We start from the raw sequence: 13731 nt of genomic DNA, 5'->3' as shown, positions 1-13731 counted from the left end.
CTTGGATGGGAGACCCTAGGAAGACCAGGTGCTGTAGGCATAAATAATAATAATAAATTTAAAAATATATGTATATATGATTCCATAGTTTGACAAGCAGTAGCCTGTGACAGCAGAAATTAGGTACTGCTTTAGGTCATTTGGAACTTCTCTTAAGTTTGCACATAGAGTCGGCCTTCCACATCCATGGATACAAAACCCAGGGATATGAAGGGCCGAGTGTGTATTTACTGAAAAAATCCACATTTAAGTGGGTCTGCGTTGTTCAAGCATCAGCTGTACCTCTTTTAGACTATCTGAGATACACTCCTGGAGTGAAGAGAGGATTCTTTCATTTTGTTTGTTTGTTGTTTGTTTTTGAAATAACTTAACTGGTCTAATCTTGACCCATTGAAATGATGTTTGTTTTATTTAACCTAGTTGAGACTGCCTTTAGAATAATATTACTATTTCCTGTAAGATGGCAACCTATATTTGATAATTTTATGATATTTTGCTTCTATTTTAGATTGCAAGAGAGCATGGTATTAGATTTTTCGAGACTAGTGCAAAAGCAAATATAAACATCGAAAAGGCCTTTCTCACATTAGCTGAAGATATCCTTCGAAAGGTAAGTTCCTGTCTTTACTTACTGCTAAGGTGCCCAATGTCTTAATTGTACATTTAGTCTTTTCTAAAGTATTGGATTTACATACAGAAACTGGGTTTGGGTAGTATTGTTTCAAATTGTTTATCCATCATCAATATCTAATCCTCCAAAGTGAAGTAAGGAACTCGAGGAGCCGAAAGCCATCCAGAAATAGTGACAGCAGTATTCCAAGCTCCCACATTCACCCTCTAATCCCCAGCTTCCTGCTCTTTTTTTTCTAGCTGTCTGGTCCATTGTGTTGTGGCTCTTCTGTTTACTTTTTGATTTATTTCTGTTATACATCCTTTGCATTCCCATAGATAAATTTTTTAAATTTAAAATAAGTGGTGAATCTATTATGTAGTTATTGTTACATATATCACTATACATATAGTGATACTGTAGCACTAATGTGTAGTCATTATCAAATGTTCAAGTAAGGGTCATGAATATATTATATACTGAATAAACAGTCCATCCCCAAATCTCATTTAGCCAATCATTTCAACCTGGGATGTAAAAAAAAAAAATTCTGAAAATGTGATCTCGGGAATTCTTTTTACCTTCAGGTTAGTTTCTGAGTTTGTGAATCCCCAAACCTGTCAGTACAAGTGACTTGTAGCAAAATTGAGAAATCTGATTTTCATATTTTTCTTCAAATGACTAGGTATATATAATAAATAGTTTGGTTATGAGTCCTGAATTCTCTTTCAATCTCTGATATATTTATATGCAAATAAAAATAGAGAAAATCTGACACAAATCCTAAAGGAGAAGCAGATATTATATAGGAGAAAATTTAATTGCTTCTGGTAACCTTTCTGTTTTTATATTTGAAATATTAGTAATTTTTTCAAAAATCAACCTGAAAATTTAAAAAATATATATATAAAACACAAACTAGAGGTGGTATATATCAAATAAAAATCTAGTGAAATTTCTGAGAAACCAAGCAACTTAATTTTTTAGAATAAAATGTTATCTATGGTTGAGTGTTCAAACTGGGTAAAACAGCCATCAGTTATTGCTATTCAGAATGACTACAAAAGTTGTGCCTTTCCACTTCTGCCACCATCCTGCATATTGAGCCTGATAATCTATAATGTACTAAGTAATAAAAAGCAAATTCAGATATAATACGTGTAGTGTGAGCTTATTTTTAAAAATTATTTGTAATACCAAACCACATGTGTATGCACGACACGTTTGGTTATAGTTAGCAAATAAAGATTTGGAAGGGTAATGCCTAGCTCTGAGTAGTGAGCACTCCACAGGGAGTGACAGTGGTAAGACGGGGTATGGACAGACTGGCTGATTGGTGGGAACTACTTTGTATTTTAGAGATTGGCAGGTCACAAAGAAAAATTATTTCAGTATTTACAGAAGTTAACACAAAACTCGTTGAAATGTTCTTGTCTCTGCGTTCTTTCTCTTTCTGCATTTTTTTGGTCTTCATTGTTTTTTATTTCTTTCTGTCTATACTGTGTCCCTTGATCTCACCAATCTTGGCATTATGTAGTCATTATATAACCTGCGTCCCAGTGAGGTAGATCTTCCTTGTTATATTAAAGGTTAAAAAATATGGATGCATCAATAAGTAAACATCAGTCCAGTGTCTTCCCCATGTAGGTGGCCCAAATATGAGGCTACATTTTTTTCCCATACACATACCACCATTCAGTGTAGTAATATGAGTTAAAACATCAAATGTAAATTTGCTTAACATTAGTTGTGAAATATAGTAATGATTTCTGACTGGCAACTTTTTGTGCAGTACTTTCTCTCCTGAGTTGATAAAAAGAAAAATTGTACTGAGCTTCAGTCTCAAAAGTAACTAAACAGAAAAGGGCTGTTTCACTTTTCTGAAGTTAGACGTGACCCCAAATTGGTTGTATGCATATACTCGATAATGCTTTTCAAGTACTAAATACTCAGGGGTCAGGGCTAGGAGATAACAAAACTTCTATGCAGAAGTGTTAGGGCAGAGAAGATTTCAAAGCAGCTTTATAAAGAAATGCCAGGAGGCCTCTAGACATTTCACATCTTGGAGAGAGCAGGCAAAACGAAGACCAAAAACAAAGCTTCCAAATCTTTTCTTTGCACGGAGAAGAAAACCTATCTCGTGACTGATTGTATTTTGTTACATAAATTAACATTTATAAGAATATTTCTGTTAAATCTTGATTTTTTTCCATAGCAGTGTTTTTTCATGGGTTACTTTCCTTGTGTGTTTGTTCCAGACCCCTGTAAAAGAGCCCAACAGTGAAAATGTAGATATCAGCAGTGGAGGAGGCGTGACAGGCTGGAAGAGCAAATGTTGCTGAGCGGTCTCCTGTTCCATCAGTTGCCATCCACCACCCTGTTTTCTCCTCTTGCTGCAAAGTTAACCACTCTGTCCATTTTTAACTCTAAAACAGATATTTTTGTTCCTCATCTTAACTATCCAGTTCACCTATTTTATTTTTTCTTTCATCTGTGACTGCTTGCTGACTTTATAATTTTCTTTAAACAAAAAAAAAATGTATAGAAAAATCATGTCGGTGACTTCATTTTTAAGTGTACCTGCTCAGCTCACCACTGCATTTCACTTGTATTATAGTCCAGTTCTTATCAACATTAAAACTTACAGCAATCATTTCAATTCTATTCTGCAAATTGTATAAGAATAAAAGTTAGAATTAACAATTTTATTTTGTACAACAGTGGAATTTTCTGTCATGGATAATGTGCTTGAGTCCCTATATTCTATAGACGTGTAATAGCAAAAGAAACAAACGAAAGCCAGGAAAACACTCATTTTCGCCTTGAATATGTAAATGGGGTTAATTTTGTCCTGTGCCTTATGTGGAAAGGAATTTCTTTGGTTTTCCCTTTTTTTTGTTTTGGTGGAAGCATGTGCAGGAGACATATCATCCGAATATAAACCATTAAAATGTTTGTGGTTTGCTTGGCTGTAATTTTCAAAGTAGTTAATTGAGGACAAAGGATAATACAGAAATGATAGCTTCGGTTTGCTGAATCTCATTTTAAGTGGCCTTGATATTAAAACTATTCCTGCCACAGGTTCTTCTTGGCCACTTTTTCCTTGTGTCTTGTCTTCCTGCATGCTGCTTTATTTGCTTCTTTCTCCCCACCACCCCATGGTATGAGTTATTTAAAAATGAAAGGGGCAAACTAGTAGGTTTGTCAAGTTTAACATAAAGCACTGATTTAACTTGCTAAGTAAACTTAAAGGAAATTCTAACTGCCTACTGTCCAAATGTCAGTTAATTGTGTCTTCCCCTCATTTTGTCTCTTCCCTAAGACTTCACTCCCAGGTCCCTTCATTTGCTGTTTTGTTCATGTTCCTCTTCTCCTTCTCTCTCTGTTCCCTTCCTGTCTCAACCATTGAGTTTATGAAATGGAAGAGTTAATTGCATGCACTAGTGTTTGGAGGGTGTTGTGGTTTGTCTTTCTAATTAGGTGTATAGCCTATTCGCTTTCCTAGAATAAATCTCTTAACCTAAAATTGAGTAAGTAGTCTCCATTTTGGCAACTCCTCTAGCAGTTTGGTAGCCCAGTAAAGGTTGTTTTTAAAAAGGTGGGAAGGAGGAGTGAAATTTATTTACATGTTTGCCAAATATATTGAGATTTGGCCTTCGAAGAACACTTTTTCAGTGTTAAGTTATCTTTACCTTAAGATTTAGAAATACTTTAGTATATTATTAATTTTAAGTCCACTCGTCACATCCCTTCGGAACACTTGTATTACCATGGATTTGGAAAAAGGACATCAAAAGGCTTTCCATGTAAAGATAGGATCTCTAGATATCTCTAACCCTATCCTTTTTTCACTTCATTTCTCTTAGTTTTGCTTCATTGCTTATCATTAGGATAGGGTAAGTTAAGTTTGCTACGCTGCTAGCATCCTAAGATGATACCTTTGTTGAAATAATTGTGAATAGCATGATTCATTTCTAGCAGAGGCTGAGTTTAGGACAGCAGCTTCCATTGAAAAGTCTTTCTGTGTCGTGGATAGCATTTTAATGCCCTCTTGGCTCACATAAATAAACAACATAGGGACATATCTGCTATGAACATCCATGAATTTTTCAGATAGTGCCCTAAAAACAATTTTATATGCCTCACTGGTGGTTGTTCTTAGGTTTTTCCCTCACTTGACTCTATCATTGTTTACTACTAGTAAAAGCAGCATTGCCAAATAATCCCTTTTTTTCCACTAAAAATAATAATGAAATGATGTTAAGCTTCTTGAAAAGTTTTAGGTTAAACCTACTGTTGTTAGATTAATTTTAATGTGTTTGTTGCTTTCCTTTATCTGGAATGTGGCAGTAGCTTTTTTATTTTTAACCTTTAATCCTTATTCAATTCAGTCAGTGACTTAAGGTTTGAGAGCTAAACACTGGGATTTTTGGGTAACAGACTGACAGTTTCGTTGTTTGCATAATTATAATCGGCATTGTACATAGAAAGGATATGGCTACCTTTTGTTAAATCTGCACTTTCTAAATATCAAAAAAAAAAGGGAAATGGAGTGTAAATCAATTTTTGTATAACCTGTTTGAAACATGAGTTTTATTTGCTTAATATTAGGGCTTCGCCCCTTTTTCTGTAAGTCTCTTGGGATCCTGTGTAGAAGCTGTTCTCATTAAATACCAAACAGTTAAGTCCATTCTCTGGTACTAGCTACAAATTCGGTTTCATATTCTACTTAACAATTTAAATAAACTGAAATATTTCTAGATGGTCTATTTCTGTTCATATAAAAACAAAACTTGATTTCCAACTGTGTGGCTTGGTTTTTATTTATGGAATTGAAGATGGAGGATTACTTTGGAAAATAATGCAGAATAGCAAACAATATTAGAGGGCAGAAATAGAAGAGAAATAACTTCCTCAACCTAGGGATAACTGGGAAGGCAATTTCAGGAACTATCTTAGATCAGAAACTACATTAAAAAATAATTATCTCCAGGACACTAAAGCAGATTCACCCTAGTGTCAAAAGAGGCACCACAATTCAAGTTCACATCCCAGCTAACAATACTGGAGGGGACGAATCTTTTTATCAGTGACTCTTTTTACCTGAAAATCTTAAAATATTTTCTACTTTTTTGTGAACCATAAGAGACAGCTTTTCAATATCTAGTATTGTGGAAAGAAATGTTTAATCATGTATTGAGGCCTTATTAGTCAATAAATGAATGTTTGTTGACAAGATTATCTCTGCTAGAAGGATGACATGTAGAAGGTTTCTCATACCGTAGTGTTTACAGGAATCACCTGGAGTGTTTGTGATACTTCCCCATCCACTCCCCTTCACCGTATTTCTGATTTGTGTCTATAGTGGGTCCTATGATTCTGCTCTTGAGATTTGTACAGGAAAATAGAACATCTGTAAATGTGTGGAAATCTAGTATAGAAAGCAAAAGCAATTAATAATCAGCTAAGCATAGACAAGAGCCAAATAATTGTGATCCAGATTTTAAGTACTGTATTGACAGGAGAGCAAGTGCAGTTGGGCAAGAATAGTTGGGGTGGCTTTTCTGAGATGGGAGGAACTTGAATTGGTTCTTAGATTTGTAATGACTGGTTGAGGGCAAGGGGAGGATATGAAGGACCCACAAGCAAATCAGAAACAAGCTTACGTGAGAAGTCCAGCTGGACAATATAACATTATGGGGAGACTTGGTAAGCCCTCCAGAGTGGTGAGAGCATTGTGAGGAAAACAAGTCTAGATGGGTTGAAGAGGGGAAATTAAAACGTTCTAGAGATGACACAGGAAGTTGTTAATTGAGATTTGAATAGGACCCAACTAAAATAATGGCAGAGGGCAATGCAGGGTTAAAGTCCAAGGGAATAAGAAGAAAGACACTTTTTAACGAAAAAGCCTGCTAGGTGCTTGTGGCACTCCTATGTTCTTTGAGTTATGTCATCAACAACCTGACGTAGTACCTGTTTTACAAAATTTGAAACATTACTTAAGGTTGCACTGCCACTTGGTGCTGGAGTTGGATTTTGAAACCAAGCCTGACATCCATTCACTCAGCAGTTTCTTGGGATAAGGTCCTAAGGTTTGGTCATAATGTAATGGGGTAATAAACATGAGCCAGAGCCAACAGAAAGGTGCTAGTGTGTACTCTAGTTAACCATTTAGCCTAACTTTTTTGTACCTTCTAACAGAGTAATGCCCCCCTTGAAAAGTCAGCTCAATTTACTACTGTTTTTGCTTTGAACCTTATTAACCGTCACCACCTTGCTAATTTTGTCTCCTCCTACTTCAGTCTTTTGGCTAAAAGTAACCAATAAGGCAGTTTTTCAGAATAGTCTTAATTGGCTTTCTGAGGCCAAACTTTGAAGGGGTCTTTCGTTGCTTATTAATGGCTACGCCAACAAGTAATAGTGGTGAAACAACTCAAAGTATAGAGGAGGGGAAAGAAGGCAGCGGGGTATAGTTTGTGCCAACTTCCCAGGTGGATGTGAGATAGTTAATAAATGACTAGTACAGTGTGACTTGCTAGAAGATCAAGGGCCATGGAAGAGATGAGGGCCCTGAGATTTTCTGGGATGCTGGATTTAGGTCTGAGATTTCTAGCACCATAATAAATGGAGAGGTGGTGTATTCCTGTTAGAACATCTAGTTAGAGCATAGTGGTAAAGAAAGAAAATCTAGCAGTTTTCAGAAATTTCTACCATTAACAGTAGATACTCAGTTTAGTAGAACTACAAGGTAAAAAGATCTCCAATGCAAGTTCATAAAAATGCATATACTTGAATTCCTCTATCCTTGAATTTCAGTAAAAATGCAAAAGTAAATTGTAAACTGGTGACATTTCTACAGGGAGCTTAAATAACAGAGTCTAGGTTTGTAGCTTTATGGTAATTTGACATGCTATAGACAATTTATTGCTTCTTAAAGTAATTAACATTCCAGTTAGCTTGTGAAATGGCCTCAGTTGGTCTCTTGACTGGAATTACAGCGTAGTCAGTCCCACATTGAGCTCTTAGGTGAGTGCTTGAAGTGCAGAGTTTTTGTGTTAAGTGAAAAAGGCCCATTTGCTTTAGACACTACAAGTGCATATAGCAGAGTTGAAATTTGAAGATGATAGGACTCAAAGGAGAGGCCCTTTCACCTTGTGCCTCTAATGAAATGCCAGAAGTGTCACATGTCGATCACAGAAACAACTTAGCTCTGGAAGATTTCGAAGGCAGATGTTACAGTGAAATCACCTGTGATTGGAGATGCCAGCTGAGCAATACTTCCTCCAGGCCAGCTCACTGGGACGAGAGAGATCAAAGTAATCTATAGGGTACAGGCTGCTGTTTTGGACTTTGGTGTCCTCCAGACTACTGCAGCTGTGAGAACACTGGACTGTAAACTATTCACTCCTCTCAATCAGCACAGGCTAACTTCTGTTTTTCCTAACAGGCCTAAGGAATTGCCTAGGAAAATAAATGTTGGAAGAGAATCGTATAAAGAATAAGTTCTTAGGGTAGGGATCGCTTTTCCAGTTTAAACTCAAAGTCACTCGTGGGTGGTTACATTAATATTTTTTTCACTTATTTTCTAGCCACCCGGCTTTGAGACCTCAACTACTGATGACTATTCCCCAGCGTCACCTAGTGCTGTTCAGTTTTCTCACATTAGCTCACATCTTCCCCTTGGCATTTCCACTGCTCTGCTGGGTGCTTGCGCCTCTCTTCCAGACACTGCGTTAACTTCCTAACTAATCAGCTAGCGTCGGTCTCCCTCGCAAACCCCTAGTCCATCTTATACTGATCAGAATGTTAATCTTCTGGATGCCCCATTCCCCTGCTCAGGTGGTCTCATTGCCTGCAGCAAGGATCTGTCATGGTTGCAGTGAGCTGACCTGATAGAGCAGTGGAGGACCTGCAGCCCCCTAGCTGTCTGCTGTTAACAGCCTTAACTTTCCACCAAAATGCTTCACAAATCCACTCAGCCATTTGTAGGCCTCAAAACAAGCCTTAAAACTGCCTCAAAAACAGCAAATTCATTGCTTCTACCAGCCCTTTGCTTAATTAACACGCCTCTATCAATTTTGGTTCTTAGCCACAAACAGTAAAAACCAACGTTGGCTAATTGAAACAGTGGAGGACATTTATTAAGAGGATAGTAAAATTGAGTTTTTAGAAGAAGGTGGTAGCAGTGGCATGATTTTTCATTTTGCATAACTCCCTTCATAAAAACAAATAGGATAGCAAAACTAGTTGACAAGGTATTCCCACAAAGCCCCCAAACACATGCAGGTAAGGACAAACCTCAGACAAATAGGAGCTGCATAATATCAGTATCTGTGCAGAAGAAAAGAAAAGCAGCGGGACATCTGATGGATCTGAGAACTCCAAAATAACCAGCAGGTACCTGAAGGCTGTGCAAGCCAATTCGAGAGCAGAGGCTGAAACTCAGGGGTTTGCACACTTCAATAGCGAGTGAGCAAGGTGATTCACTTTATGCTCTATGAAGCCTACGACAGCCTGGGCCTTTTTCACACTGAAAGAAACCAGGGCTTCTTGAAGAAATGGCAGATGATGGAAATGTGTAAGATAAGCCAAAAATATCGTGTCACATCAGAGAGCAATCCTCAAAATCTAAAGATCTGTCACTTGGGAGACTAGAAGAGACCCACTATAGCCAAAGAGAAGACATTTTGAGCCAAAACAAACACGTTTAAATCCTTGGATGCACAGTGACGCTCCACCACCACCACCACCACCACCACATACACACACACACACACACACACCCTCTTATTGGTCACTATTTGAAGGGCCCATGAAACCTCCCCTACTCCAGTGGTAAATAAAAGAATCAAGAATTTATCTTGACTCCTAGTGACATAAGAACACCTAAACCTGTAGAGGATTTTTATAAAAATTTATTTGAGCCAAACAGGGGAGATGCCTGAAAGCAAGGTATCAAACACTGAGAAAAATGCTTCTTAGAATTGCAGTTTTTTTCATGTATTCGAGATCAAGGAAGGAAGGGAGGGAAGATCACGTGAAGGTGGGAGAAAGCCAGGCAGGGACTGGATTAAAGGATAGTTAACAAGATCATGTGCCATCTTGAAGGCAGTTTCTCTTGAGGGATGGAAAAGAGGCATTTCAAAGATGCATTATCCTAGATGCAGAGAAACAACGGACAGAACTTGGCTTAAAGCAAAGATAAACCTTTTAGTAAAAAAGTCATGGGCCTGGGGCATGACTACCCACCATGACCTGCCCCATTAGGAATTTAGGATCAGATCACCCTATGAGATTACTTTCCCTCCAACTTCTTTTTAGTCCACACTTACCTGTACAGACTACACCACTGGGTATCTAAACGGTGAAGCCATTATGGCATAATTATTTTGAGCCAAAGGCCTTTAAGTTTCCAAAATCCCTTATCTGCCTAAAAGCACAGCCTCCCAAAAGAATTCAGTTGTCTTAAACATCCTCTAGGAAGCAACTCTAATCTCTTCTTGGAGAGATTTGTACCACACCTAAAAACAATGTCACGAAACTCCTATCTCCCATCTGTTCTAAGGGTCCATTTATCTTTCCAAAAAAGTCATTTGTTTTAAGTGCCCTTTGTCTCTCAATCCTTTCTAAAAAGTCATTTGTTCTCTCAGAACTGCCTCTCTACCCTTCCCCTGTTAAGGTGGGATATAAGCCCCAAATTCTAGAATGCGCATTCTTCTGTGAACTCCCAGATACATATTTAAGGAAAATATGCTTTTCTCTTGCTAATCTGTCTTTTGTCAGTTTAATTTGCAAGCCTCCTAACATTGCACCTAAAAGAGTAAAGAGAGTTTTTCTCCCCAACAATAGTAAATGAAGTGATGTTTCTCTATCGAGGAGTATTCCAACAAGGAAAGAAGAAATTATAGAATTTTACTATTTTGCACCTTCTAATGAATTTTAATGGATCTAGGGATGATCAGTAGCTACTAACATTACAAAAAGAGAACTCAACGCAAAAGGGACATCTAGACATTTCTGGATGGTGAGCATAATACTTCCGACAATGAGGCAGGCCAAAAAATATCAAACTTCAGATCAAACCTCTGCTCTAGATCCGACTACCAGTTTATAGGAAATCTGAGGACAGAGGAACACATTAAACTAATCAATTAACTAAATCCAGGCTGATAAATTTGTAGGACAAATTTAGTGTTTTCAACAATTAAATTTCAATGGAGAGAGAGTGTAAATTAACGAGACTGAAAGAAAAAGGGGAGAAAAGTAGGCAAAATGAAATCATAAAGTGTTTAGGGAAGTACAGAGGTAATATAGTATAAAGAAAATTAGGAAAATGATTACCCTAAAAGTCAGGATAGGGATTTTCTTAGCAGGGAGGGAGGAGTTATAAATTTTTATGGGGGTTGAGGGGTGGTGGTACCAAAATCCTATCTTCCGGCATAGATGTTGTTTACAAAGGTGTTTGCCTTATAACAGTTCATTAATCTACACATTTGTTTTATGTGGGTTTAAAATTTTGTATTATATTTAATTATAACAGGCCGTGCGTGTGTTTAAAACTATATTGGGTAGCTCACAATCTTTAGGGCCACAGAACCAGTTTTAGTCTGTGCAGCCAAGGCCAATACTCAAAATCAGACTTAGCAGAATCAGTCAGCTGAGGCCCCACAGTCCCTCTGCTGAAAATCATGCCCCAAGAATTGTCACAGCTGCCTCTGAAAACAATATAGCTGCCACCAACATCCTTGCTAATAAGGCTATTACTGTGTGGCTTCTGCCTCTTTGTTTCAGTATTTTCTGCTGCAAAGTCTGGGGTGGTTAGTTTGGTTGGTGAAGTCCAGAGTAGGTACCCACGTCCCAGATGCCAGGGGAGTGGGGAAAAGAGAGAATCTTGTCCTCAACTTCAGTCATGGGTTGTGAGCTCTGACTCTAAGGTGGGAGATTCAGGTACTGGGGAGACAAAGAGGTTGACGAATGTCCCCTATACCCAGTGATGCTCAAATTTGACTGCACATAAGAATAACTTGGGAAGCGCTCTTAAAAATACCAGTGCCAAGGTTGTACCTCAGCCCAATTAACACAGAATCTTTAGGGTGAGACTGAAATGTTAGTGGCTTTTTGTTTGTTTTTAACTTCCTGTGTGATTCCCATGTGCAACCAAGTTCGTGAACAAATGCCTACACCCTTACCACTCAAAGTGTCGTCTTCCGATAAGCCCGAACTATAGAATCTCACTCTGTGTGTGCACACGCACACACACAGCTCAACTGAAGTAGAATCTACATCTAAACTTATGAAGAGCTGATCTACACTGTTCTTCCAAAGCCAGCCCTGTGAGCAAGGATATTCCCCACTCCTGAGCAGAGAAGAGGCCTCCTCCTTCTCCACGCTGAGAAAAGCACTTGTGACCTACATTTCCGTCAGGCATTTATTGCAGACTTCCTTCCTTGTGGTTGTCTTCTGTTGTTGACTCATCTACCTACCAGATTGGAAACTCTGGTGGGCAGGGACCCTGTCTTGTCTCCTTTGTGTCTTCACAGCACTCAGTGCACTGCTGCCCACATAGTAGGATCTCAGGACATGTGGTAAGTGAACCTCTGACATTTTTTTTTGTCTGTTTCTTTCTCCCCAGCACATTCAGCAGGGGCAACACCGGCCTCCTTGTTCCCGCCCCCACTTTCACGCACTCACATTTGTATTCCAATTTAAAAGCAACTTCAAACATAATTTTAAGAGAATCTTAAAATTCAAGTACAAGTCTATTCCTACCGATGGCCTCTAGATGCAGGATAAATTGGTTGTCTCCTGAGGATCTTGGTTCTTTTTTCTCTAAAAGGAGGTGGACTAGATGGCCCTCAGAGACCCAGTCTATGATTCTGGGGTTCCCCTCTGTTGGATTAATCAACACTCAATATTCTAACTCTTGCAGGTTGGCAGGGGTGGGTATGGAGAAACTATAAATTAAGTATAGAGTCATTGAGCCACCTTGTGGCCATTTCTAGGAAATGCCTTTTTTCAATGTGTCGCCAGAAACTTCCCCAAAGACCGTAAGTCTTGAGATTCATCATCAAGAATTTATGGTAAACACAGCCACACAAAATAAATTCTCTCTCCCAACCCCCCTAAAATTGAAGAAAGGAATTTGAGAAGTATAAGACTACAAAGGCAAAAAAGGAAAGAGATATCTGTGAGAATTACATTTTTTATTTATGCAACAGTTGAACTAAGTCTTTCAAAAATGGGAGATGGAAAACAGGGCTAACTGTTGTAGGACAGAAGTTACAGCCTAAATGTTTCAAAGGGGTTGCCAATACAAAGTGAACAAATTTGCCCTGAATCCTAAGAGTTCCAGGGTTTAGAGGTACCAGGTACCACAAGAAAGTCAGACATGTGGCAGTAAATTAAAAATGGGGATGGGTAGAAAGTCTGCACAAAAATAACGTGATCCCCCAGGTGTTCCTTCCCGCCCCTTGCAGACAGAAGTTGCTGCCACCTCTCTTACAGGTTTATTATCTGCAGAAATGACATGACAGAGCGTCCAGACCCGAGGATGCGAGGCACAACATGGCAAGGTGGAAACAAGGCTTAGGATTAAAAACAAGGAGGCCAGTGACCAGCAGCATCTTGAATGATGGCCTCCTCAGATTATTTCCTTCTATTCTCTCTCCCCCAGAATTTTGGCAGCCAGACGTATGTACCCAGGTAGAAGAATAGGAACGTCTTCTCTGAAAAACCTGGCCCAAGAGAAACCTACCCCTGGATCAAAAGACAAATACGGTCAGAGGGAGGTTTACCAACTAAAAGGCCAGCTCATTCCAGATTATTCTGTGTGGAAGGTCTCCAGTCATCAAGACAAATGAACATTAAGTTTCCTGTCTACCTATGTATGAAACATATGTATGAAATCATCCAAACATTTAGAAAAGTACAGAAGAACTAATAAAAAATGTGTAGATATTTGTATTCAGTCAGATATTCAGTTCTTCAAATTAACATAAAAGAGAGAAAACAACAAATAAGGAAAAACCAGAAAAATAAAGAAAAAAATACAAAAAAACAAATAAAAACCCTAAACTCATTTTAATTAATATTCTTGGATATGCCATGATATGGAATCCATA

The 13731-nt window shown here is 38.3% G+C and overlaps 1 protein-coding gene across 1 annotated transcript in view; it reads left to right on the top strand.

The window, feature by feature from the left end:
* The window catches only part of RAB10 (RAB10, member RAS oncogene family), a 64807-nt gene extending 59393 nt beyond the window's left edge, over window positions 1-5414 (top strand). Inside the window, exons 5-6 of the mRNA XM_011356532.1 lie at window positions 509-610; window positions 2869-5414. Of these exons, the coding sequence (XP_011354834.1) occupies window positions 509-610; window positions 2869-2952 (186 nt within the window). The 3' untranslated portion in view covers window positions 2953-5414. The remainder of the gene's footprint in view (window positions 1-508; window positions 611-2868) is intronic.
* Window positions 5415-13731: the final 8317 nt, after the last annotated feature.

Source organism: Pteropus vampyrus, unplaced genomic scaffold, assembly GCF_000151845.1.
Source record: "Pteropus vampyrus isolate Shadow unplaced genomic scaffold, Pvam_2.0 Scaffold28, whole genome shotgun sequence".
NCBI lineage: Eukaryota > Metazoa > Chordata > Mammalia > Chiroptera > Pteropodidae > Pteropus > Pteropus vampyrus.
The sequence above is the reverse complement of the archived record's forward strand: the minus strand, read 5'-3'. Positions and strand labels throughout refer to the sequence as shown.